The sequence below is a fragment of the Chrysochloris asiatica genome, unplaced genomic scaffold (genome assembly GCF_000296735.1).
Source record: "Chrysochloris asiatica unplaced genomic scaffold, ChrAsi1.0 scaffold00038, whole genome shotgun sequence".
NCBI lineage: Eukaryota > Metazoa > Chordata > Mammalia > Afrosoricida > Chrysochloridae > Chrysochloris > Chrysochloris asiatica.
Window position 1 is genome coordinate 14554377 of NW_006408556.1, and position 27776 is coordinate 14582152.

Below are 27776 nucleotides of genomic sequence, written 5' to 3' on the forward strand. Positions count from 1 at the left end.
GGGAAGGGCATTGGAGGCTTGAGCCTAGGTTGTGAGGCAGGACCGGTGGGTCTGCCATCTCCCCCCAACCTTGCCCCTGCCCGACCCGACCCGACCCTGCCCACCAGCACGGGATGCGGGATGCCGGCGTCGCTGCGGGGGCTGTGAGCGGTGGGTGGTCCCCCGAGACGGAGCTGTCGAGTCTGTGCCTGACGCCTCTTTTCCCTCCACTCTCTTGGTCTCTTTCAGTTGGAGGAGGACAGACTCTCGGGGCACTCCCTCCCGCGGTACAGCCCCCTGCGACGACTGGCGTCCTCCGTGTTCTCCTCCTCCACGCTGGAGACTGAACACTACCCTCACCCCGGCGGCGGCGGCTCCTCCGGCTCCCTCATTCAGCGCAGCCGCTCGGCTGAGAGCAGCCCTGTGCGAGCGCCCCACCGGCGCCACGCGCCCCTCGCTGCCGGCAACCACAGACTCGTGCCCTCGGTGCTCCGCATCTCGCGGTCCCAGCTGCAACAGGTGTGGGCCCGGTTCACCCACAAGACCTAGGCTGGGCCCCCCCCCCTCCTGGAGGGGGCAGGTGGGGGGGGTGGGGAGCAGGCAGAGACCATGGTCCTTCCCAGACGCAATAATCACACACTCATACACCCCAGCCCACCCCATCATGCAATACGCCCCCCCTCTAATATTGGCCCACGGTACTGTAATACCCCAGAGTCTCCTTCCCTCCCCCTCCACTGTCCTTCTTTTGCCGGTGCCAGTCAAATGGTGCAGGGAGGGGTGGGTCAGTGGTGCAGTCAGTGGGCAGGGCAGGGCAGGGGCACTCCATTGGAACCGCCAATGGGTCCAGAGTTCAGTGGAAACTAAGGTGTCAAGGAGATGAGCTGTGTTGGGCTGGAGTCAGTCTGACATAGGGTTTGTTCTGTTTAATCTGTGAACTCTTGGTATGATTGAGGCCTGGTCAGACCCAGAGGGGGTGGTGGAAGGCCAGGACCCCTTCCCCATCCCCTGGATGGCATGTCTGTCTAATCAGCCTGAGGCATGGGGCAAGGGAGTATGGTTCTAGGTACGTGACACAGGTCTAGCCAGTGACATTTGGGGGATGGGATGGGGAGGGGCTCTGTGAGACCCCTCCAATGAGGAGTGTCTCCACACTCAGTGGTAATGGGCAGCCCTGTGACGAAGTGAGGCCTTTGCATACCTCGTCACAGAGGACAGAGTGCCCGAGATTGACTGCATTGCCCAGCATCTCTGGTGCTCAGACCACTGTAAAAATAGACACTGTGGGCTGGTTCCTGACCTCAGCACAGCAGAGGCCTGGGTTGGTACCTAGGGGTGAGGGCACCCAGTCTAGAAGCAGTAAAAGAGTAGATACTTGCCAACATGAGGCAAGACCTCTGCATTCAGCAGCAACACAGGTGTCTCAGGACAAATCCCAGAAAGCACCAGTCCTGCCACGGCCCCCCTCAGCGGGTCATCTTTCCTGCCGGTGCTCAGCCAAGCCAGTCAGCCCCAGGGGCCATGGTGAAGACATGGTGCAGGGCAGCAGGGCAGATGGAGATCTGGAGATGGGTCAGGGGTCAGGCTACCAGATTGCTCATGGTTTTTCTGCCCATTTCTCAGTCCTTGATTGTGTGAGAAATGTTTGTAATTGTAAGACTGTCTGTGCCTGTGTTCAGGTGTGTGCTTGTGTGCATATATGTACACTTGTATCTGTGTACTTATGCTTGAGTGTTTGGGCATGTGGCAGGGCCACCATGAATGGATGTTCAGGCTGTAAATGGATTAATTCCAGGGAGTGCTATTTCTAGTAGCGTGATGGTTATGAATCAGGCTGCTAATCTCATGGTCAGTAGTCCGAAACTACCAGCTATTCCGCCAGAGAAAGATGAGGCTTTCTGCTCCCGTAAAGATTTATAGCCTCAGAAACCCTGTGCAGGGTTGCTATGAGTTGGAACCGACTCCACGGCACATAACAACAACAGTGTGAATGGTATGCTCTGAAGTTACACAGTGCTTTTGCCCTATGTGTATGTATGTGTGTGCGCGTGTGTATGTGTTAGGAACTAGAGAGACACTTCTGTAGTTTCTTACGTACCTGCTTTCATCTTGGCTCATCTTTCTACTTTGTTCTTGCCTTGACCTTCCTCTCAACTCCAAGGCTCCTTACTTCCCAATTGTCTTTGGTTAGGGTAGAGGCCTTCCTCTGTCCAAGCCTAGGGGAGCCATAATTGGTGAATGGTGCCCTGGAGCCAACTGGCATTGTGGGCTGGCTCATCCACTTGAGCTAGTCTCATTCTCATCAGCCTGTTTTCCCCCAAAATCTGTTTTTGGAGGATATCTGGGCCCAGAGCACCTCCCCATCTAGCAGTGAAAGCTAGACTGGGATCCTGATGTTCAAGCTCCCCAACCCCATCTTGGCTGTTCCTTTTGTCTCTTCCTAAGCCCAAGCCCTGTAGGCTGTTTGGGGTGGCTTCCCACCCTACCTAGACAGAAGGTAGAGGGGAGATTAGGGGAGACCCTGGGAGAAAGGACAGAAAACAAAAAGCACAAAGGTGAGGGGGTGGGGATGGACAAAAGCCCCACTCCCCTCCTCCTGGCACTGCTCCCCTCTGGCCCTCTTCCCATCCTCCCCAGATAGGGGCAGAGGGTGAAGTGATGGGGAGTCAGTCTCTGCCTACTACCAGCCGCTCCCTAAGTCAGCAGCAGTGGTGAAGGGCCCCTGCTGTCTGGGGTTAGATAAAACCAAGCACTCCATTATCTGGCATTCCCTTCCATGGGGTTCTGCTACCTGACCCCAAAGACAGTTCTGACTCAGTGACCAGAACCCTGAGGTACTCTAAGATCCCAAAGTGCCTTGCAACTTATCAAAGATGATGGCACTCGCTTCAGGCTCGTTTTATCATTAAATACATATTATTATTTCCAAGATAGGGAAGTCTACTAGGCATTTCAAAAGTGGCTGGATTTTCAAACACACACACACACACACACACACACACACACACACACACACACACACACACCAGAACCTGTACCTGTGGAGAGTGAGTAATTGAGTTTATTCCAATCAATAGGCCATGGTTTAAAGCATCTTGTTCCTTGAGGGACACTGTTTTGCATATCCTCTGTGGTAGAGGAGTGTTTTGTAAGCCATAGCTTGAGCTAATAATGAGTAATCTCCACAATGTTATCTTCTGAGGGCTGCTTTGGTTTTTAGAAATAGTTCAGGTTAACAACAACAGGGTCATCTGGAACCAAGTGTGTTGGATAAGGTCACATGAAGCTCGGCAGAGCTCTAAGTGCTTTGGGGGCTGTTTGGCTCTAATTCTCAGATTGGTTGGGAAGCTGTGACCCTGTCTGTTGTCTGGCTCTTTTTCTCGAAGGGTTTCCCCGAAAAGGAGGTCAAAATGTTTCAAGAAATAATGAGTGATACCTTGCTGGGGGGAAGCACAGTGATAACCCTAAGTTGTCAGCTTGGAAAAAAGCACTCACTTCTTATACTTTGAAAATAGTGTTTCTGCACTTTATAGTCACACTCTTCATGTAAGTGGTGGCTCCCGAATTTTTGATTTGTTACTTTATTTAACAGACACTGGCACAGAATGTTCATGTGCCAGGTAGTGATCTAAGCACTTTACAAGACTAATTTAGTCCTCATCATAACCTATGAGGTCGGACCCTGCATTTAATGCATTAATCAGAATAGTTAATTTATAAGAGCACATAAAATACCTGCCAATGGTGACTAACTTGTTGGATAGGATTTTGAAAAGCTTTTGGGCTTTTATTTATTGGCCTTTCTGGTTGGCCCTTCTATGTTCTACTACTGGAAGAGGGCAGTTGTTTGTGAATCTTACTTTCTTTCCTTCTCAGTCCCACTTGTAATGGTGTCCAGTGCAACCCCCCACCCCACCCCACCCCCACCCCCGCCAATTTATCAATCCCACTTCCCCAGGCATCTCCACAGCAACTCTGGGGTTTCGGGTGGGGGCGGGCAGAGTGAGACTTATAGTAGAAACAGGTACGCAAACCCTGGCTTTGATGGTCTGCTGGGATCCTGGGCTCACAGTCAGGGCAGTTATTGGTGTCCTTGAGAACTGGCCTTGGAAATTGCAGCTGGTGTCACCAACTCATACAACCGGAGTAGTGTAAGGAATAAGTACGTTCAGGGATTGTGTTCCACAGGGGACCCTGCTGTCCTCATCTCAACCAATTGTTGCCACTGTCTTCCAATTTTGATGTGAAATCTCCCCTTTTTTACTTAAAAACAATACAAAACAACAAAAATCCATTGTGTGAACCAAACAAAGCCATTTGCAGGAAGAGGTGGCCCCAAACTGTGAGTTGTAACCTCTGTGAGCCTGAGGACTGCCCATACCATTTTTCTTTTCTAAAATGGCAAAACTCCAGGCTGCAGTACTCTGTCCCAGGAACTCAAACCAGGTAGGCTTCTTAGAGAAGGCAGCTCAGGGCCAGTGGGGCTATGTGGTATGTATTGTGTGTATGCCTTGGTAAGTTCATGGTGTGTATGCTTAAGCATGTGTGGTCCAGTGGACGTGTTCAGTATTTTCTTGGAGGGAAATGGTATGTTCTGAGGACCTTGGATCAATGAAAAAAAAGCTCTATTCAATTCCCAGTAAATACATTCCCTCAAGGCAGCTTGAGTCACTGCAATAACTGCTCAACACTCATTCTAGCTAACATCCTAACCCAGCAATCTCCCTTTGCATTCCCAACTTTTTGGAGAAGGGGCATAGGCCTGCCCCATGGCTGGGGAGGATGATAAGCCATGCCTGGCACATTAACTCTTGCCTCCCCAAGTGGGACAGGTTTCTCAAATCCAGTGGTCCCCTCTGTGGAGGTCTGGCCCTTTCTTCACTTTCTCTCCCCTCTGCCCTGCCTAGGTTAGTTTTTCTGGGATGGAGTGGTGCCTTCTTTTCAGGCAGTGGTGGGAGGAGTCTGGGCCAGTAGGGTGAACAGAGGATCAGTGTCAAAATACCTATAGAGTATAGCCAGGATTAGTGGGCTGCCTTTGGCTGTAGGGTGCACAGGAATACTGTAAACTCTGCTATCTTTGAGTTAATTTGGGTATCTGGGGATGGAAGCATAGACTCTTAAGAATGGCCTCAACACCACCCTACCCCTCCCTACCCCAGACTCCACTTAAAGCTGAGAGATTTCCAACCCAAGGGGCAGGAATCAGCCCACAGTACTTGTTATTCAGAAGTGTGAAAAATCCCTGTCATTAATTTGGGGAGGCATGTCCCCCCCAATTCACATTATTCCCAGTAGGGACAGGTGTGCCTCCTGGGACTGGTGGAATCCGCCTCTGAAAATCTTAAAGCATCCTTCTCCCTAAGGGAGAGGCTCCCAGTCTGAGGGCCACATCCCTCAAATATCTCAATGATTCCCCAGTGAGCTCATTAGCCCAGGGTCCCCTTAAGTCTGAGCCACCCCCTTTCCCCACCCCAAGGAAAGAGTTGAAAAGGAGAAATGAATCCTAAAGAACTATGGGAACTTTCCTAGACAGCTCTTCTTGGCTCCGCCTTTGGTCCATTTTACCCTCCTTTCTACCTGCAGAAGCTATGGGGATGGGGTTCACCTTGCTACTCACTAACCTGCACCCCCCAGTCTCCCCGCCCCAACACACACACATACACACTTGTAGCGGCGCGTACACTTCATCCGCTCTCCGGACAGCGAACTAGCAACTCCCAGCCCAGGAGAGCACTACGGACCGCGTTTCTGGGAACTTCTCGCAGGTTTATAACTGTAACGGGACTCCAACCACCAATTTAAATACCGTCCCCGCCCCAGGGACCCAAACCCACACCTCTGACCCGTGGCCCTCGCACTACGAATGTACGTTCCGTATTTTTAACGAGCTGCTACGCGCGTTACCAGGGTATCGACCGACTTCGAAGCCCCTCGCCCCTGGGACTCGCCCCACGCGTCATCCGAACGTCCCTCCCGGTAGCTTTGCCGCTGTAGGCGACCGGAGGGGACTTGCGCTCCCGGCCTTTCGCCCCCGCCGAGCTGCCTGCTGCTAAAGTACTGAACTTGGGTTAGCGCTCCCGCCGCCCACCGCCCTGTCTCGCGCTCCGTTTTGTTTGCTTTTCCCTCTGCGTACTCGCGGTCGCTGGGTCTCTGGCCCCTGGGCTGGTCGGGGACGGAACTGGGGGTTTCCCCTTCGAGTGCTTCCTGAGCTAGGGTGCAGACGAAGGACTGGCGGGGTGGGGGTTGGCTAATTCTCCTGGCTCGAAGGGTCCCCGTCGTCCTACCCCTGAAAACTGTTACCTCGCCACTCACAGGGCTGCCCCCTTCCCCCGTCCCAAATAATTGGCCTTGCAATTGGATGCCAAAGAGCCCGGAGTTGAAGTAGAGCAAAGCTTTGAGCTTAAGTCTCTCAGAGCCACCCAGCACCCCCTTTTGCCCATGTCCCAGCTTCCGCGTCCACTGCCCCATTCCACTCCACCATTGAGGGCCCTGGGGGTCCCCAAACATGCCTCCACTTCCAGCTCTTCCCCCACCCCCCGAAAATAAAACTCAGGGACCAACATCTGCTTCCTTTGCACTTGCTCCGTCGACTCTTCCCCTACTTGGAGGGGCTTCCCTGGGGGAGGGGGCCGTGGCTGGGGGCCCTTGGGGCTGACAGTATTGAGCTTGGAGAGAGTCTGGCCCTGCCTCCTGAAAGGTTGGACTGGTGGGATGGGAACCCTTCAGCCCCGGAGTCCCGCAGAACCCCCTTTCCAGGGTCCCCGCCACGCCCCTCCTGGCGTCTGTAGACGCTTTCTAATGGCAAGGTGGGATTGAGGTCTGGGAAAAAGGTTAGGGAGAGGACCTTCCCCGAAGGTCCGGAATCCCAGCCGATTTATTCCTGAGCCACCTCCTCCCATCATAAATCCTTTCCCCGTCCCCCTTTTGTACTGCAATAATACTGTATTATACGCTTGCACTATTCCCCTACCCTGGCCAGCGTAAGCATGCACGAAAAACTCAAACACACACACACATACACACATACACGAAGATGGGACGCTTTTTTTTCTCTCTCTCTTTTTCTCTCCGGGGTGCGTCCTCTTAAGTGTACATAGTGGCATCGGGGTGGGGGCCCAGGCCCGGGTAGAAAAGCATGCACTGAGCCCCCAGTCCCTAGACTGCGAGTACTGTACAAATCCAACACTTGAAACCGACACACACGCGCGCGGCGCCGCCTCGGGGGTGGGACACGGACACGCACCCACGCGCACACGGTCGCGCACGGGAAGAGGTGGGGGGCGCCCTACCGCTACGCGTCGCTGTGCGAGGGATCTTGTGCCTTTTTAAGTCCCTGTATGTTAATGCAGACAATCCGGAGAGCTTGTGTACTACCAAATCTTGATTAAAGACGCCTTCCAGGAATTCGCGCGTCCGTCTGCTTTCTTTCACCTCCCGTTTCACTCCCCACCTCTGAACGAAGATTCCAACTCTGGGGTCACCTAATTGGGTACAGGGCTAGGGTTAGTCTGAAGCTGAGATGCGGGGGTGGTGCCGTGAGCAAGTTTCGGGTCAGTGGATCCAGCCCTCGCCTCCCCCAGGCAGATGGGAGGGGGTGGAGTGAGGGGCCCCAGGTGCCTTCTGCCTAGTTGGACTTCAGCAACCTTCACCCTGCTGGTAGTCTCCTTTCATCCCAGGAGCGGGCGTGGGGTGGAGTGGCGGGCTTGTGATGGACTCTGGTCTCTGGATCCCTTCCCTTCTGCTGGGCTGCCATTCTGATTCCAGATTGACATCTTGTGTGTTGGGGGGATGGGAATCCGGGAGGTGAATCCACTTAACCGTGTGCTGAGGTGGAGAGAATTGCGCCCCACTCTGGTAACGTAGTGGTGAATCGGGCTGTTAACCTCACGGTCAGCAGTTCGAAACTACCAGCTGTTACAAGAGAGAAAGATGAAGCTTTTTGCTCTCGTACGTAAAGATTTGGTTGGTTGGTTGGTTATGTGCCGTGGAGTCGGTTCCGACCCATAGCGACCCTATACAGGGTTTCCGAGGCTGTAAATCTTTACGGGAGCAGAAAACTTCATCTTTCTCCTGCGAAACACCTGGTAGTTTTGAACTGCTGACCTTGCGGTTTGCAGCCCGATTCGTAACCACTATGCTACCAGAGCTCCTTCCCTTAAAGATTTACAGCCTTTGAAACCCTGTACAGGGTTGCTATGAGTCGGAACCGACTCCACGGCACATAACAACAACATCTTTTCTGGAATCATGGTGTGGCTCTGCAGGATAATGCCCTGGACCACAAGGTCAGTTTGAACCACAAAGTTGGCGGTTCAAGCCCACCAGCAGTTCTTGGAAACCCTGTATGGGTCACTATGGGTGGGAACCCACTCCACGGAACTTAACAACACCTTTTCTGCTGAGAGAATTGAGACTAAGAGACTGTGGAGGGGTGGGTAGCAATAGAAGAGACAGGAAGGGGGAACAGACTCTGGAAGTAGCTGCCAGAGGCCAAGCTGCCATGGAGAACGGGCTCCCCACTCTGCCTTCTTCCCTGCAGGTCTGCTGCCACAGGGCTAAAGGAGGAAAGCACTTTTCTCCTTGCAGCCTAGAGCATGTGTGGGGCAGGAGAAGAAGCCATGGCTGTATTTCTTAAGCCCAAGAATGCCTCTCAACACTGTCAGCTCCTTGTCCTGAGGGAGGTGTAGGGGTCAACTGCCTGCTGTGTGTGTGTGTGTGTGTGTGTGTGTGTGTGTGTGAGAGAGAGAGAGAGAGAGAGAGAGAGAGAGAGAGAGAGAGATCTCACCCCTTCTGCTTACCAGCTGGGAGACACTGCCCTGGGTGAGGGTGGAGAACCAAAGGGAGGACTCTTGGCTCAGAAGAGGTGTTTTGAGAGTGGAGACCCAGACAAAGAGAGTGAGGAAACTGGGAAAGGTAATGGTGGACAAGCAGCTGACAAAGCAACACTGTTCACATCCCTTCTCAGACTGGTTACATCCATGGGTGGGAGAGCTCTGCCTTCCAGTCTTCCTGACTGGTGGTTTCTAATGGGGCAGGAGGCAGAGGAACTGCTATGAGAGGCACAAAGCTTGCGGCAGGGCGCACCCTCTTGCTTTTGTCAGTCAGTCCCTCCTAGCCCCCTTCTCTGACCTTGGGACTGTGGGCAAGGAGCAGTGACCAGTGTCTGGGCTTGGCTGGGGCCCAAGCAAGGGGCAGTGGCTCTGTACACTGTGTGTGGCCACTGAGGATAGGCTATGTGGAGTAATCTGTCTCAGCGTCAGAAAAAGCTCTGTCTTGGCACCCCCCAGGTTAAGGAGAGCCTGGTTTTGTCAGTAGCAGGGAGGATCAGGGCACATGCCTCCGTCCGCCTTTTCTACTTTCAGAATAATCCACTTGGGTTGGACTCTGGAGCCAACGGACTGTACTTAATGGGGGGCAGGTGATTTCCTTCTGAGTGTTTCCCACCCCTTAATATCCAACCAAATCACTACCAACCAAATCACCAGGTAACTATAAAAACTGCCAGATTTGGGGGCTAAAGAATAGGGCCCAGTACTCTGTATTGTTAAAAAGTCCTCTCCAGATCTGTGCCCAGCCAGACTTGAGGACCACAGTAAGCAAATGGAAATCATAAAGAGTCAATGCCCTGGGAGGAGACAAGAAGGTATGAGCTCCCCCAGACCCTAGACTTCCCTTGGCTGATACCCAGTACAGTGGCTTCCCTCAGAGATGGTTGGGGCCAGGCACACAGGGGGTGACTTGTGATCACCAACCAAGCAAATGAACACAAGATAAAATGGGCGAATGGATGAATAACTCATTAGACTCAGGTGTCCAGGAGAAGCAGGACACGTGTAGGAAGGACTTCTCCCCGCCAGGCGCCCTGCCCTTCCCCTAACATGGAGCCAGATGGGGCAAGGGGAAGGGAGTTTGAGACAGAAGATCCAGTGTTGGGTGGGGTGGGGTGGGATGGGGCGGCTGGCAGTGATTTTGGGGGCAAAGCTGACCTCACTCAGATTCATGACTTTTCCTGCAAAAGAAAAAAGGGACCCAGGTTTCCCTGCATAACAGAGGGTGAGAGGCCAGTGAGGCAAGGAAAGAGTTCTGGGGTCTATTCCACCCTGGTTGATGTGGCTGAAAACAATGCCTCTCTCCAGGCCTCACTTGCCTGGAAAACTGAGGCTTGGAGAGATGCATGGTATCTGGTCTAGACTCCAGAACTCTCTCCTTTGCTTCACTAGCCTCTCATCCTGATAACTGAGTTTCAGATCTTATCATTTCACTCCTTTCTTGATACTAAGAGGGGAGGGCTTTGAAATGGAAGGAGAGGAGGTTCCATCTATCATCACCCACCTACCCAATGTGGCACTGTGAGCAGAGGTCCATCCTTTGGATGATTTTTTTCCAAGGGCATCCAGGGCCTGACTGGAAGGGTGGTTCTAACAGGGATGCCTGTGAGCACAGTATCAGAAATGGGATAGGGAAAATAGGCTGTGGGGTCAAAGGTCACCGCTTTGTAGGGGTCCTTTTGTGGGTGGGTGAGTGCTGAGCTGGATAGGAGAGAGACATGATCTGTGTCTGTCTGTCACTGGTCCTCAGTGCTAGCACCTACCCAGTGGTCCTCACTCATTCAGGAACTCAGCACCCCTTCCAATTCTACTCCGTTGCTTTCTCTAGCCTTGAAATCTAACTGGAGGTGGCAAAGTGTCCCAGCATATGGGCTGGCATAGAGTCAGTGCTCAGTGTTTGTGAATGAATGAATGAATGGTATTGCTTTTAAATCCTAAATTTAAGATCAAGACAGAAATGATCCTTGTTTTCATAGAATGTGCATTATGTGTATCAGGCAAATGAAATGGGGATCATATAGACTCCATGAAAGTTAGGAGCCTAAATAAGCTGGTGTACTCCATGGAAGGAGCCCTGGTCACACAGTGATTAAGCTCTTGGCTTAAGGTCAATGGTTGGAACCCCCCCAGCTTGGTGGAAGAAAGATGTGGCAGTCTGCTTTCATAAAGATTATAGCCTGGGAAACCCATGAGGCAATGCTTCTCTGTCCTATGAGGTCTCTATGAGTCGGAATAGACTCAGTGACAACAGATTTGGGCCTTGCATACAGCAGCTACTTGATAAATGATCGCTTCTGTCCACCTTCACCTCCTACTTCTGCCTTGCTTAGTCTGGCTTAGAGATTACTGTCTCCTTGCCACCCCCAGAAAAACCTGGATGCCACGCCTATGCGAACTAGGATGGTGGGAAACAGGGCTGTTACTAGCTGAGATCTTTATGTAAAGTCAGTTCAAAGGCTAGTGGAGGGGAAGGCAGCAATCCCCAAGGGTCAGGATGGGGCTCAGGTAGCAACTTCTTCCTTCGCGAGTTTAGGACTAGATCATCTGTGAGGATTTGATTGAGTGGGGGAGGTAGACAAGAGCCCCAGGACCCCAGCATACGCCGTTCGTTCCAGTCAGGCAGGTGAACTTCCTTAGAATGATGCCAACCTCTCCTCATCTAGGCTAAAAGGCCCCAGCAATTGTTTTTCTTTCTCAATTTGGTGGCTGGGACAAAAGACATTCAGGGAATGAATGAATGAAAAAATAAACATGGTGTCCACTGTCCAGGAGCTCCGTCTTTGGTAGAAGAGAGAACCATGTAAGCACACACAGATAGAAAGTGGCACACTGTCTGATGAAAGGATGTGGGGGAACAAATGGTCAGGAATGATAGATGAAGCCTGCTTGGGAGTAGACAGGAAGGTGCCCAGGCCACCAGGCTTTATGGGAGAGGAACTGTTTGAGCTGGGTCCTGGAGGAAATGCTTATCAGGAGACTAGAGGGGATAACTAGGAGCCCTGGGCAGAGGAAACTGCCTGGGTAGGCAAAATCCCAATGGCAAGATGGGTTCAGGGACCCACTGGTGGTATCAGAGTGTTTACTGGAATGTAGTGGGTACGGTCGGTCAGGGTGTGCTGCAAGAAGGGAGGCTGGGACAGAAGGAAGGAGCCAGATCACGGGGTGTGGAGTAGGGCTGGTGCTCTTATGCCAAGCCAAGGATTTGGAACCATTTCTGAGGACCAAAAGGGCCACTGCAGTTGTGCAGCAGAGAGGGATGAGACCAGATTTAAGTTTCAGGAAGACCACTTGGTAACCATAGGAAAGAAGACTGGGCAGTGCAAGATTGTAGAGAGACTCTGCCCATGGGGTTGGGGTAGCAGACACAGGTGTTTAAGGGGGTACTTGGCAGTACTCTCTGAGAGCCTTGATGGGGCATGAAGGTAGAGGAGATGTCAGGACGACTCTGAGACTTCTGCTGTGACCTGCTGGCTCAGGAAGAATAAGGCCTGCGTCTTCCAAAAAGCTAACAAAATGCTGGACACTGTCAGATAGAAACCGCTCGCTTTGCTTGTAGGAAAACCGTGTCGCCCTGATGGTATCCAGTACATTGTAGTGTCTGGGGTTGTTTGTGGATTGAAGAGGGTAGAGCTGAGGAAAGAAGAAGACACAGCAGCTGAGTCGTGATAAAGTGGATAGGCATTTCTAGTCTAGACGGAAAGAGGCTAAGGGAAATGATCAAAGGATATAAAGACCAAGAGCACTTCAGGCCATCACATGGCACAGATCTCTGTATGAAGCTTGAAAGTGGAAACAGCACAGCCAAAAGAAACTGCCCTTCCTTGGCTGACCATGAATGCTACAGGAGTACAGGGTTGGACACATTCCTGGTCAGTGGGTCAGGACGAGGCAAGAGGCATAAGTGCTGGATGGAACCACAGGATGGTTCAGTCTGCACCTTCAGGGGATGGAAGGTGATCCTCAGTTTGCCATTGTTGGGTGGTCCTTTGAGGAGGTAGTGAGGGGCTGACTACCCAGACATTTTGTTGCCCTTTTTTGGGCTTGGTTTCCTTATCTGTAAAAGGGAGGGTTGAGCTAAATGGCGTCAGTGGTGCCTTCTGGTTCCCACTTTTTGCTGTTGTCTTTAGGGGTCTGCTATTTTTCTAGGGTTGGGATGCACATAATGAGGAGAGAAGTGTGACAAATCAGAGGACAGAGATAGAACAGCCACCAGGATCAAAATCTGGAACCTTCGAGGACCTGAAACCTAGACACAATCATTCATCAGAGATGTACTGAATACTTGCTAGGTGTCTGTGTGGTGTCCTTGTATGGTGCAAATGGTGAATGCAGTTGGCTGCTAAGATGAAAGATTGGCTGTTTGAACCTACCCACCAGCATAGTGGAAGTAAGGCTTGGAGATGTACTTTGGAAAACCCAGGCATTAAAACAGGTTTTCTTTGAATGCATGGGTTTGCCATGAAGCAGAGTTGACTTGATGCTGACTGGTGTTACTGGTACTAGGTGTCAAAGACCATTCAGTCTAGGCTCTGACGATGTAGCAGTGAAGCAAACAGGTCCTGTCCTTACCTTAATGAATCTTACAGACTAGTGGGTACCCTGGGGCATGTGGGTCTCCTACTTGGGGGGTCAGTTGAGGCCCTCTTGGGCCCGGGAGGGTGAGTGACCTCAGTGGACCCCTGTGTGTGCTTGTTGCAGGTGTTCTCCTTGGCGCCGCCATTTGAGATGAACGGTCTCCCACGAGCTGTGCCTCTGAGCCTGCCCTACCAGGACTTCAAGAGAGATCTCTCTGATTACCGAGAGAGGGCACGGCTGCTCAACAGGGTCCGGAGGGTGGGCTTCTCGCACATGTTGCTCACCACCCCCCAGGTCCCGCTGGCTCCCATTCAGCCTCAGTCTAATGAGAGGGAGGAAGAGGAGGAGGAGGAGGAGGAGGAAGAAGAAGAGGAGGAAGAGGAGGAAGAAGAAGAGGAAGAGGAGGAAGAGGAAGAAGAAGAAGAAGAAGAGGAGGAAGAGGAGGAGGCAGTGGCCTTGGGGGAGGTGCAAGGACCCCGCAGTGGTTCCAGCAGTGAGGGGAGTGAAAGAAGCACAGACCGGAGCCAGGAGGGTGCCCCGTCCACGCTACTGGCCGACGACCAGAAGGAATCCAGGGGCCGGGCCTCTATGGCCGACGGGGACCTGGAGCCTGAAGAGGGCTCCAAAACGCTGGTGCTCGTCTCCCCTGGCGACATGAAGAAGTCGCCTGTCACTGCCGACCTGGCCCCTGACCCTGACCTGGGCACCCTGGCTGCCCTCACTCCTCAGCAGGAGCGGCCCCAGCCCACTGGCAGCCAGTTGGATGTGTCTGAGCCAGGCACCCTGTCCTCTGTCCTCAAGTCTGAGTCCAAGCCTCCAGGGCCTGGGGCAGGGCCAGGGGCTGGGGCAGTGACCACAGGGGTAGGGGGAGTGGCAGTCACCTCCTCACCATTCACCAAAGTCGAGAGAACCTTTGTGCACATTGCAGAGAAAACCCACCTCAATGTCATGTCTTCTGGTGGGCAGGCCTTGAGGCCTGAGGAGCTTGGTACTGGGGGTGAACTTGGCCTGGAGGTACCTTCTGATGGGGGTGCTGAAGAGGAGGGCGCTCCAGTGCCCCTGGAGAATGGCATCGCCCTGTCAGGGCTGGATGGGGCAGAGACGGAGAGCTGCGCCCTGTCCTGTCCTCCTGGAGACACCCCCTCAGAGGTGGCCACAGACTCACTGCCCAATGGCCCAGCTCTTGTTGATGGGCCAGCCCTAGCGTCCCCACTGGAATCAGGCCCCAAGAAACTGGCCACCATCTCCCCTAGCTGCCATACCATACCAGGGCCTCGTCTGAGAAGTCGTATCCCTGTCCTGCTGTCTGAGGAGGACACAGGCTCAGAGCCTTCGGGCTCACTGTCGGCCAAAGAGCGGTGGAGCAAGAAGGCCCGGCCGCAGCAGGACCTGGCCCGATTAGTGATGGAGAAGAGGCAGGGCCGGCTGCTGCTGCGCCTTGCCTCAGGAGCCTCGTCCTCTTCCAGTGAGGAGCAGTGCCGTGCCTCTGAGACGCTTTCGGGCACAGGCTCTGAGGAGGACACCCCCACCTCTGAGCTTGTGGTGCCCAGCAAAGCTGGGCGGGTGGCAGCCACCCGGAGCCGGATTCCCCGCCCCATCAGCATCCGCATGCCCACGCCTGCTGCAGCCCAGCAACTCCCCGGCAGACCTCATGGCGCAGTCCCAACATCTGACACAGCCATCACCAGCAGGTGAGAAACTGCTGCCCGTCCCAGAGTGGGCAGGGGGTGACCAAAGAAGGCCCCCACCAGCAGGGGCTTCTCCAGACCCAAGGTCAGGGGCTGCTGAAGATTGGGAGGGTCCCTCAGTTAACACCCCCCCCCAACTGTGCTCAGTCTCGTTTTACTAACATGGGGTTCAAGAGCGTGGATAGAGTTAGAATGTCTAGAAGGGGTGTCAGGAAGAACAGGAATGGGAAAGGGTAATGGGGGGTAATGGAGTCCACATACAACTTCTGGTATGCTTTGGGCATGTGAAGCTAACAGATATACCCAGAACACTGAAGAGATGGGAGACAACATTAAAACGTTATTTCATATTAATGCAAACATGACATGAGTATATGAGGAGCTTCAGGAAGTTAGTGGACAAATGGAATGAAAGGATACCGGAATTTTCCCAACAACTGCTTGAAAACCCCTAGTATTATAGTTTGCAAAGTCCATGAGAATTTTTAAAAAATGAAGCAGGAATTAAAGAAAACAACAGGACTAAACTCTGGGAGATGAGCGCCAAGCCTTAGTTTACCCATGTGTGCCATGGTTTCTTCATTCTCACCCAGCTCAGGAGATAGGATTTTAGGAACGACTCGGTGCCCATCAGGATTCTGACACTCTCTCCCCGTTTTCGTTTCTTTCTCCTCTTCCTGCTTGCCTTCTGCTCCCTATGCAGGCTCCAGCTGCAGAAACCCCTAGGGTCGGCCATTACTGCTGACCTCCGCCCCAAACAGCCTACTGGCCGAGGCCTGAGCACAGGCCGAGCTCGAGCCGGAGCCAAGCCCCCTGGGACCACCCCAGCCCCCCGCAGTCCGGGCTTCCCTGTGGCTGCTCGCAACCCCAGCGTAGCCCAGTCCCCACGGAGCCAGTCCCTGTCCCGCAAAGAGAGCCCCTCACCCTCGCACCAGGCCCGACCCTCAGGTCCCCCGCCCCGGGGAACCCCACAGACCCGGGCCCAGCCTGACAGCACCCCCTCCCCAGGGGGCCCCAAGAAAGGACCCAGAGGAAAACTCCAGACTCAGAGCGCAGTAACCAAAGGCCGGTCGGGGGTCATGGAGAGCCGAGCCGGGGCCAGATCATGACGCCTGAGGCTCTCCGCAGCCGGACTGGCCCTCTCCGGCCTCCCCCCTCATCCTGGTCCCCCACCCGCAGCCGGCCACACTGGCCCCCAGCACAGCCTTACGCGCCTGACGCGCCACCCGCGGCCCCAGCTTTCCGTCTGCACACGAGGCCGCGTGAGCACACGTCCGGCCCACTGGCCCGGCTGGTGGGGGCGCCGGACGGCGTGAGGGTGGTGGCCTGGTCACCTTCCTCACCCCTCTCGGACCCCACTGCCGCCCATCAGGCGGGGCAGGCTCACACCGGTCCCTCCCACCTGGGGAAGGCTCAGCCACTTTTCACCGAGGGCTCTACTCTCGGCTGTCCATTCACCCACCAGGCCTCCGTTGCTCTCCAGGATCCCCCAAAGACCTCTGCTTACACCTCTTGCGGCCCCTTTTTCTCCTCACCACCCTTTTCCACTCAGATCCGCCCCCTTTTCAAAGAAGCAGACCCAATTCCTGAAGTGGAGGTCCTTGCCTCCCCTGCCAGTCAACCCCCACAGTCTCCTGGGAGGCCTCTTCTCAACTGCCAGGATGCTGAGGAAGGGGGTAGGATTCAGGGGCCACTGGTCTACTCAGATGTGACCTGCCCCAAAGCCAACTCCATCTTGGACACCCCCCTGGGAAGACAATGGATAGGTGATTCTTAGGGGAGGCCCCCCTGCACTTCTAGGGTACAAAGACCCTTCCCCTTAAATTTGGATGGGGCCTCAATGAGAACCATGAGGTATGTGGGCTGCCTTCCTAGGCAAATGTTTCCCCATGGGAAGTTGGAGCAGGGATTCAAAAGAAGTTCCACCTCCTCCCTTGGCCCCCTGATCTAGTGCTCAGGACCCTTCATTGTCAGGAATTCCTTTGTGCCACCTCACTTCACAGTCTGCTCCTGCAGTTTCAGCCAACATCCCCCTGTCCTGAATTTAGTAGTGGTGGAGACTGACTAACTGTCATCTCTGTGCGGGCTCTTTCAGGGACTCAGTTCTGGCTTGGTCACCCTTTCTACCCACCTGACTGTGAGGAGTGAGCTACATCAGGCCACCATCTCCCCCAGTGAACAGAGGGGACAGAGACAGACAGATAGACAGACAACTGGTCCCTTACCTGAAGTAGAAAGGCCCTTCTAACTTCCAGTTTATATGCTTGTGTGATGGGTTCCCACCCAACCCCTCCCTGAGCTCACCCTTCAGTCTGTCCCCTCTTGTCCTAACTGCAGCCTGTGCAGCTGAGCCAGCTCTGCAGAGGTTAGAGATAATGCTGCTCCACAAATGGATGTGGGGCCGCTTCCTGGGTTCTGGTTTCCAAATAGTTCATCCCAGCTCATCCTGAGCCTCAGCGGCCTACATCTGGGAGCAGAAGGGATCTGGATAGGCCCCTGCAGGTCTCTGTCCTTCCTTGGGCCACAGAGAACAAGCCAAGACCTTCAAGGGAAGAAGAAGAAAGGTCCAGCGTGCCCCAGCTGTCTGGCAGCAGCACCCAGCCACCATCACCTGGAAAGAAACCCACAGGAAAGCTGGCCCCAGGAGCAGCTGGTGGGGCTAGCTGAACCCCCTCATGGAGAGCTGACAGGCTTGGGCAGCCACTTCTATGCCAAGGTGGTGACTTCTCTGCAGACCAGCGTAGGTGAGGCCTCTAGGGTGGGCAGCCTTTGAGGTTCACCCCACGCTGAAGCAGAAGCTCCCAGAACACTCAGGAAATCTCTCCAGACAGAATCCTCCTTGTCAACCCCGAAGCCCTCCCAAGACCCTCTGCTGCCCTCTGCATCCAGCAGAGAGCACACAGAGCAGGGGCTACTTCTCCCACCTAGAGCTTCTCTGAATGACAATCAGCTCGTGCCAGCTGGGGACCAGGGCGACTCTTGGTGCCCAGGCCCTGGGCCTGCTCCTTGCCACCAACCGAATCGTGAATGTAGGGCCCCCAGCCTCACCCCTGTCCCAGGACCAACAGCACCCTGGTTTGGAGTTAGGAGGAAGAGGAGGGCCTGAGATAGCCCCAGGCCCACCCCCACCCCCTCCTTCACCCAGCACTGGAGCTGGGCAGAGACGGAAAAACTCCATCTGCTTTGGGGATTCTTGACCTTCTTAGGGCTCCCAACAGACCTCAGGCCTCTGCATCATTGACTGTTGGGGGGAGGGGGGAGGATGCCTTGGGGGTGGAGGGAACTGATTCTGCTCCTCTCTCCAGGAAGGATCCAGGGCAGAGGAAACCATCTCTCCTAGCACCCCATCCCCAGCTGCAGCTTCTTCCCCCTTGATCACCCATCCCCTACACCAGGCCCTTCTGATCTTAAGCACCTCCTCTATTAAGATTGTCACCTCCACAGTTCACTGGCTCAGACATGGGGTCTACTCACACCAGATCACACCTTCCCTCCCCAGCCACACCAAGCAAGAAGGGGGGACAGGAGAGGGGCTGTGCTCCAGGCACGGGGCTCCCTGCTTCCCAGCTCCTTACAGGGTCCTGCCTTGCTCAGTCTTTTAGTTCCAGGGACCAGCGCTGGTGGGCATGGGGTAGGGACAGAAAGCCACCCTGCTCCTCCCTGAGGAAGTCACTGAAGAATGTTTACATGCCAAACAGAATGTAACAGCCCCCCTCCTCTCCACTCCCCAAGTCACTGCATGGCCTCTGCCCATCCTGCACCAGCCCACCCCCACCCCACACCCTGGAAGCCGCTGTCATGATTAGATCGGGTCTTGGAAGGGAAGTAGCCATCACACCATTAAAAAGCCTGTGGACCTTTCTGTTGGCCTGGACTCTTCTTCCCTTTGGGGTGGGGGGCACAGGGGAAGAGAGAAGAGGGCAGCATCGTGGGCAAGTGAGGAGGGCTCTTTACCGCACTGAGGTAGGCATTGCCTTCACAGGTGAGGAACGGGTTGCTGAGAGGCACAGGAGTGGGGCTGCCCTGCTTTCTCTTTGACAGTGAAACGTCAACTCTCCTAGACTTCTTTGGCAGATTACCCTGTTGACCAGAGATCCCAAATCTAGTTTTGTGCAGAGAGGGAGCGAGGAAAAACTTTCATTGTCCCAAAGGTAACAGACAACTGTGACAGTGTTTGGAAAACTCAAGTTCAGCAGCTCCCAGGCAAGGAAGAACAAAATCTATCAAAATCACAAATGGACATAACTTGTGACCCAGCCTCTCTACTTCTAGAAATTTATCATATGGATATAGTTTTACAATTGCAAAATTGTGTGCAAAGTTTGTCACTGTAAACTTGTTTGCATAGCTCCATGGTAATTCTGAACACCTGAAAGTTATGAAATTTTGATATTTTTCATGAAATTAGCACAAACTCATTTGGTACCAAAATCTTGACAAGACCATATGTAGTCTAGTTATTCCATTGATCATACTATTATTGGTTGTTGTTGTTGTTGTTAAGTGCCATAGAGTTACTTCTGACTCAGTGACCCTGTATAAGGTTTCCAAGACTGTAAATCTTTATGGGAGCAGAAAGCCTCATCTTTCTCCCTCATAGCAGCTGGGGAGCTTGAACCAATAATCTTGTGGTTCGCAGTCCTGTGTCTATTCTACAGAGCCACCATGGTCCTCATGTGTGTATACACACATATGTATTTCTTTGTAAATAAAGAGGAGTAGGTACTGGATGGAAAGGTCAGTTTGAATCATAAGGTTGATGGTTCAAACCCGTCGGCTGCTCCTTGGAAACCCTATACAGGGTCACTAAGAGTCAGAACAGACTTGACAGCACTTAACAACAACTTATACATACTATTCTGAAACTTGAATGCATAACCAACAATTGTTGTTGTTGTTAAGTGCCATCCAGTTGATTCTGACCCATAGCGATGCTGTATAGAGTTTCCAAGGAGCTGCTGGTGAGATTGAACCATTGACCTTGCAGTTCAGACAACTTTGCAGTCTGACGCATTAGCTCACAGCGCCACACCAGGACTCCATATCCAACAATATATATCTTAAAATACAGATCTTCTTCAAGTTCTTTCTTAAACAACTTTGTTGAGATAAAATTTACATATCACAAAATTCTCAAATCAAATCTGTTCTTGAGATCTCTAAATTCAGGTGGGATATGTTCAAGGTTACATTCGGATTCTTGTGGATTTGTTTGAATTTTCTTCAGCTTTAGCCTGAACTTGCATATGAGAAATTGGTGGTCTGTTCCAGTGTGCCCCAGGCCTTGCTTTGGCCGATGATATGGAGCTTTTCCACGGTCCCTTTTCACAGGTGTACTCAACTTGATTTTTGTGTATTCCATTTGGTGAAGTCCATGTGTACAATCGGCCTTTTAAAAAAAGTTTTTGTTGTGAATTGGGTGAAAGTTTACAAGGCAGATCATCAGTTTTACACTCAACAAATCATATACTTTGTTTCATTACACTGATTGCAATCCCCTCAATGTACCATCAGTTAACAGTATTTCTCTCTATTCATTTTAGCTTTTTAAAAAAAAAAACAAAAAAAAACCACTCAGGCATATATAATAATTTATACCACCAAAGGGCACATTCTGCAAGTCTGCCTCCTGGCCACCAGCTCTCAGTCCCTCTCTTTCCATGAGTCTAGAGTCCTCAGCTGCTCCCTCTCTCCATGTCCGCATCTCTGCCTCCATTTCTGGTGTCACTGCTTCTCTGGATAAGGTCCCACATTCCACTTGTGCTCTTCTCCCTTGATAGTCCTAAGGTCCTCTGTTTCTGGACTGTAAGATTAGCTACTCCCCCGTTTTTCTAACAAAACTTTACAATCATCTTTCATGCTATTTTAAAAAGTCATTGGTCTTGCAAAATTCTATCAACATTCTCCAGCAGCATTTCTATCACCAAGGCCTTATTTTCCAACTATGATCCTTTCTCTGTTTCCAACCTTTGCATTCTTATCACCAGTCATTACCAATACATTCATTCCTGCATTCCACTTGTGCTCTTCTCCCTTGATGGTCCCAGGGTCCTCTGTTTATGGACTTTAAGATTAACTACTCCCATGTTTTTGTTACAAAACTTCTACCTTTACAGTAGTGACAGTCGCAATTAGTCATGTTAACAATTAGTCACTATTGAATCATAACAATCTTATCCCATCTCTTTTTACCAGACCTATCTAGACAAGATGAAAACTATTCAGTGGGGACTCATCTTCCCCCCCACACTCTTAAACTCCCTCTTGAAATCTTGTAAGCCAATCACTTAGTGCCTTATCGCCCATCATTTTAGGTAGTCAATGTTTAAGTTGCCCGTCCCTATCTACCCTTTATACAGAGGGGATAACATTGATACTTGATGTGAAGATTCCTTCCCTCTCTGTTGGTATTTTGAGCTACCACCTTCATGAGTATAGGTCAAGTTCATCAAATTGTAGCAATTTATCCTTTATCAAAAATGATTTTATTTTTTATCTTCCTGTAGTTGAATTCTGATTATCAAGCCATTAAGGCTAGGTCAAATGGGTACTGTCTGCAAGTTTGGGTGCTCTTGCGTGTCTCCTCCTCTCCCTTCATATCAGCTGGCTGCTTCACTCTCAGCTCTAGCCCTCTGTGGCTATGTCCTTGTCCATGGGCTCAAGTGTCCCCAGGTCTTACCACACTTTGGAACAACCATCCCTTCTTCTTCTCTCTCACATTTTCAGGTCAATGGGAGTCTATGGAACGTGGTTGAACTCAGCCTATTTCTTCATTGCTGCCTTTCCCCTTCTTCCACTCACCAGCAGACCAATGTGGCCGCCAGTAAGCGTACATGCCTGGTCCTGTGTTTCCTTTGAGTTTCAGTCTTGAAGAGGGGGGTAGCATATAATCAAGAGCCAATGGCACTGAAAGAAGTCCACGCTGCACTGAAGGAATTGGCAAAGAACAAGGCTCCAGGAATTGATGGAATACAAATGGAAATCTTTCAACAAACTGATGCAGCTCTGGAGACACTCACTCATCTATGCTAAAAAACTTATAAGACAGCTACCTGGCCAACTGATGGGAAGAGATCCATATTTGTGCCCATTCCATGAAAAGGTGACCCAGTTCAATGTGGAAATTATAATTATCAGATGATATCATCAATATCACATGCAAGCAAAATTTTGCTAAAGATAATTCAAAAATAGCTGCAACAGTACACTGACAGAGGTAAAGCCGGATTCAGACGAGGATGTGGAATGAGGGATGTATCATTGCTGACATCAGATGGATTTGGGCTGCAATCAGAGAACACCAGAAAGATGTTTGGTGGTGGTGGTGTGCTGTGAAGTCGGTTCTGACTCATAGTAACCCTGTATAGGGTTTCTGAGGCTGTAAATCTTTACTAGAGCAGAAAGCCTCATCTTTCTCCTATGGAACGACTGGTAGTTTCGAACTGTTAACCTTGAGATTAGCAGCCCAACTCGTAACCACTACACCTGTGCTTTACTGATTATGCAAAGACATTTGACTATGGACAACATTGTCTGCAATAAGTTTTCCAAACAGTAAACTGTGCTCATGAGGAACCTGTACAAAGACCAAGAGGCAGTTGTTTGAACAGAACAAGGGGAACCCGAATGACTTAAAATCAGGAAAGGTATGTGGCTGGGTTGTATTCTTTCACCATATTTATTCAGTCTGTATGCTGAGGAAATAATCTCAGAAGCTGGATTATATTAAGAATTTGGCATCAGCATTGGAGAAAGACTCATTAACAATCTGCGACATGCAGATGATACATCTTGCTTGCTGAGAATGAAGAGGACTTAAAATATTTACTGTTGAAGATCAAAGACCATAGCCTTCGATATTGGATTGCACCTTAATGTAAAGAAAACAAAAATCCTCACAACTGGACCAGTAAATAACATCATGATAAATGAAGAAAAGACTTCATTTTGCTTGGATCCACTATCAACTCTCATGGAAGTAGCAGTCACAACATATTGCATTAGGCAAATCTGCTGCACAAGATCTGTTTAAAGTGTTCAAAAGCAAAGATGTCAATTTGAGGATTAAAGTGCACCTGACCCAAGCCATGGTATTTTCAGTAGCCTCATATGCATGTGAAAGCTAGACAATGAATAAGGAGGACCGCAGAAGAGTTGATGCATTTGAGTTATGGTGTTTGGAGAAGAGAGTTGAAGGTACCATGGACTGCCAGAAGAACAAACAAATCTGTGTTGGAAGTAGGACAACCAGAGTGCTCCTTAGAGCCTAGGATCGCCAGACTTTGTCTCGCATACTTTGGAAATGTTGTCAGGAGGGACCAGTCCCTGGAGATGGATTAGCACAGTGGTATCAACAATCAACTAAAGCCCAGAAGTGGTTATGAAGGTGGCGCAGGACTGGGCGGTGTTTTGTTCTGTTGTATATAGACAGGGTGGCTATGGTTTGGAATCAATTTGACAGCACCTAACAACAACAACTCGCCAATTTAAATTGTTCAATTTAATTATTTTTGGTATATTCAGAGTTGTGCAGTTCTTACCATGATCACTTTCAGAACATTTTCATCATCCCAAAAAGAAACACCATATTCATTAACGGTCACTCCCCATTTCCTCTCAATCCTTTCGGCTCTGTTGTTTTTAGTTTTCATCAAGTTGATTTTGATTCATAGTGATCCCATGTGACAGAGTGGAACTGTAGGCTTTTTAAAATGTATTTAACTTTTTATTGTGAATTGGGTGAAAGTTTACAGAGTAGATTATCAATTTTACATTCAACAATTCATACACATTTTGTTTCATTTCATTGACTTCAATCCCTTTAATACAACATCCTTTATCCCACTTCCTCTTGGTGTTTCCTGTTCCCATTCCTTCTTCTTTCCTAACCCTTCTGAACTTCATCCTTGGGTAAATGCTGCCCTTGTGATCTCAAATGATGGATGAGATCCAAGGGGTGCATACTTCACTAGGATGCACCCCTTAAAAATGGTCTGTTGCTTGGCTGAAAATTGTGCCATAGAGCTCCAGACCTAATGAATGACTAACAGCCGTGGTTTCAGGGTTCCACCAGTCTCTGTCCAAACAGTAAACTTGGTCTGTTTTAAATTTTTTTTTAACTTTTTATTGTGATTTGAGTAAAGGTTTACAGACAAGATCATCAGCTTTACATTCAATGAATCATACTTTGTTTCATCTGCATGTTTACTTTCCCTTCTATGCAACAACAGCTATCCTGCTTCCTTCCTGTGGTCCCTATTTACATTCCACCCTCTTTCCTATCCCTTCTTAACTTTGTCCTTAGAAAAATGCTGCCCTTTTGATTTTGAATAATTGACCATTCTATGGTGAGCATACCTTGCTAGTGTTGTCCCCCCTATACACCTGTCTACTGATTGGCGGAAAGTTGGGTCATGAGGGTGAGTTCTTTTCCAGACCTGAAAGGTGGTCAAAGGCCCTAGTCTCAGGTTGCTCCAGTCTCTTTCTGAAACCTGGTCTCTTTTATTAGGCTGCGCCAGACCGCAAAGCCATTTGAGCTGCAAGGTTGGTGGTTCAAGCTCACCAGCTGCTGTTTGGAAACCTTACATAGGTCGCTATGGGTTGGAACCGATAGCACTTAACAACAACAACAATCTTTACAGGAACTGTCAGGTCTTTGTCCCACAGAGCTGCTGGAGGGGTGCCAACTGACAAGTCACCAAAGCCCCTTTCTCCATCCCTAGACAGTTACTGATCTACTTTCTGCCTCTGCAAATTTGCCTTTCTATAGATCTCATATAAATGGAATCTGTGTGGTCTTTTGTAAAGAATACATTCCCAGCAGAGGGAGCAGTATGGGCAGAAGCCTGGACCACGTGGTTAAGTGTGGTAGGTCACAGGTGTGAGTCAGGAAACAGAGAGAGAAGTAGGAAAGGAAAGAGATTCAGGACCTAGGTATGGTGGTGGCTGTATGCTGTGGACTTGGTTCCGACTCACAGCGATCCCACATAGGGTTTCCGAGGCTGTAAATCTTTACAGGAGCAGAAAGCCTCATCTTTCTCCCACGGGACAGCTGGTAGTTTTGAACTGCTAACCCTGATGTTAGCAGCATGACTTGTAACCACTGTATTATGAAGGCTAGGCCCTAGGCACGGGTAGGCTATATCAAGGAGGATAGATTTGGGAGGCTGAAAGAACATTGTACCTATCTACCTACCCCTGGAACCTGGGACCTTCTAGATGTGCTTACCTCTCAAGGGTCAGGCTGACGTTCCCCAGGTAAGGACTTGCCCAGCTCCCGGCAGATCTCCCCAAGGAAGAGAATTCTCTTCCATCCTATGGTCAGAGAGAGGGCTAAAGAGACGCAAAAGAAGTAATCTGAGCATGTCCCTCCAACAGAGGCCACAAGAGCAGGGACAGTTGGAGGGTCCTTTGTTAGCAGAGAAGAGACTCTGGGGTATGCGCTGGAGAAAAGAGTCCAGGATGGGGATGTGGAGGGTATTGTATCTGACCACCAGATACTGGGGTCTACTGAGATTTTCCCATTGGTTCCCCCTGAGTCAAGGCCACAAGAAAAACTGAGAGCAACTCTGCCGTCTACCTCCAAGTCAAGGTCACTGTTACCCCTCATGACATCAGAGAGGAGATCTGCTACAAGGGGATAAAGAAGAACTGGGGAGTGCCAAATTACCCTCTGTGGGAAAAGGCCCCAGACTTAGATCTGAGTTTCCTAAGAGCCATAAGCTATTCTGGATATTAAGGCATTAGAGAGATGTCCATTGTGAAAACCAAGGCACACAGCCAATACCCAGGCTTGGGCTCATTGGTTGTTCTCTCTGGCTATGGAAAACCCTCAGATTGGCCCTCTTAGGAGCTGCTAATTTATCAAAATGTGTAAGACCCAATTCTCACCCCCTCCATACAGAGAATAGACAGGGATGGGCAACTTGGACATTGACTATCCAAAATGGGGTGCTACAAAGGCAAGAAGTGACTGGCTTACAAGCTTTCAAGAGGGAACCTAGGTCCAGAGAGCATGGAGCAAGGTAGAATCTCCAGTGAGTAGTATCCAATCTGTCTAGGCGGGTTTGATTAAAGGAAATGCAGATAGGTCTCTTGTGATGCAAGGGTGAATAATTGTTACCAGAACTGATTGTGAAGGTTGTAAATGTAAAAGTGGACATTTTATGGCAAGGAGGGGAGTGATTGGCTTTGCAGGCAGGGAGCGGAGGTCTCTGGAACCATGGAGGGCGAAGAGCGGAGAGCAGAACCCTACTCAGAGAGGCAGTGATCCCAGAGACAGAGGCAGAGATGATGGCGTGGAGAGATGGAGCAGCTACTGGGGATGGGGGGGAAGGAGGGAAGCAGGCTTATAGGATGCACCCTTTCATTGACTGGTGATGCGTGGAGGGGACTGTAACCATGGCAATGAAACAATATATGATAAGATGAATGTAAAACTAATGTTCTCCCATGTAAACTGTCACATAATTCACAATAAAACTTAAAAAAAAAAAAATGTGTAAGACCCAGAGTCTGTGACCTCTGAACAGATAAGGTGGCTTCAAAGTTTTTCTCTTAGGATCAGAGAGGATAGGTGGTCACCAGGGTAGGAGGGAGAAGGAGGGAAGACACATTTAGGTGACACTGAGCTTCTGTTAAGGGTGGTGGAAAATTCGAGAATGGTTAATGGTGATGGTTGTACAACACGACGAACACATTTAATGTCTATATATATTTACCACAATTTAAAAAATGGTTACCAAAAACCTCACCTCTCAGGAGTTGCATAAAATTATGGCATTTTATATATTTATGAAAATAATGATTATATAATATTAAAGAAGGCGGTAATAGGTGGGTGAAACGGATCGGGAGTGTCTCACCCTCCTGTTGTTCTCCAGGGTGGCCTTCAAGTGATTAAGGGGCGGCCAGTATTGCCCAAGAGACTAAATACAAGTGTGAGGTGCCTAAGGGTGGTGTGTTTGAGGAACTAGAGAGAAGGTGGTGTGTTGGGGAGGGGCCAGCTGGGGGAGTGAAACTGAAGGCAAGCTACAGAACTAGACTTCCATAGTTCAGTAGTGGGAGTCAGTGACAAACTTAAATACATTTGTGTTTTAAAACAGTGTGTGTGGTGGGTGCATGGAGAAGATATTGAAAAAGGCAGAAAGGTCTGTGTAGCTAGCCATCTTAATTAACCCTCTTGTTAAGACTAAGTTCCTGGGACAGGGTCTGAGGCATCTTTATAACTTAAAGAATGCCTTAATTGCACTGTTAATGTGTTGTTGAGTCAAATTCTGACTCATAGTGATCCTGTATAGGGTTTCCAGTGCTTATCCTAGTAGTCCAGTGCTTATCCTACAAGCCCAGAAATCTTGCCTTTGACCCAGGCTGCTGACTGGAGGGGTCCCAGTTTGTACTAGGGAAGGAGCTCCACCAGAGGTGTGGTCTGTGCGGATGGTGGTACTAGTAGGTGTGGGAGTGAGGGCAGTAACAGGAAGCAAATGCAGAGCCTGGTGGTAGTGGTGATGATGGGAGGTGATCCTAGCAAGAGATTTGTCGACACCCCAGTAGGACCCCCTCCAGTCAGCAGCTTGGATCAAAGGCAAGGCTCCTGGGCTGGGGGAATAGGGCCCTGGTGTCTCCTCAGCTCGGCTGCTGAGTGACACTAACAAGTCCCTCTGTCTCCCTTCCTGTCTTTGGTTTCTTTATCTATCAAAGAGGGATC

General features: G+C 50.6%; 1 protein-coding gene across 1 annotated transcript in view; it reads left to right on the forward strand.

Annotated features, from left to right (window-relative positions):
• The window catches only part of TTBK1 (tau tubulin kinase 1), a 39166-nt gene extending 22987 nt beyond the window's left edge, over nucleotides 1-16179 (forward strand). The window contains exons 13-14 of the mRNA XM_006860598.1: nucleotides 13506-15073; nucleotides 15774-16179. Of these exons, the coding sequence (XP_006860660.1) occupies nucleotides 13506-15073; nucleotides 15774-16179 (1974 nt within the window). The remainder of the gene's footprint in view (nucleotides 1-13505; nucleotides 15074-15773) is intronic.
• The last annotated feature ends 11597 nt before the right edge of the window (nucleotides 16180-27776 follow it).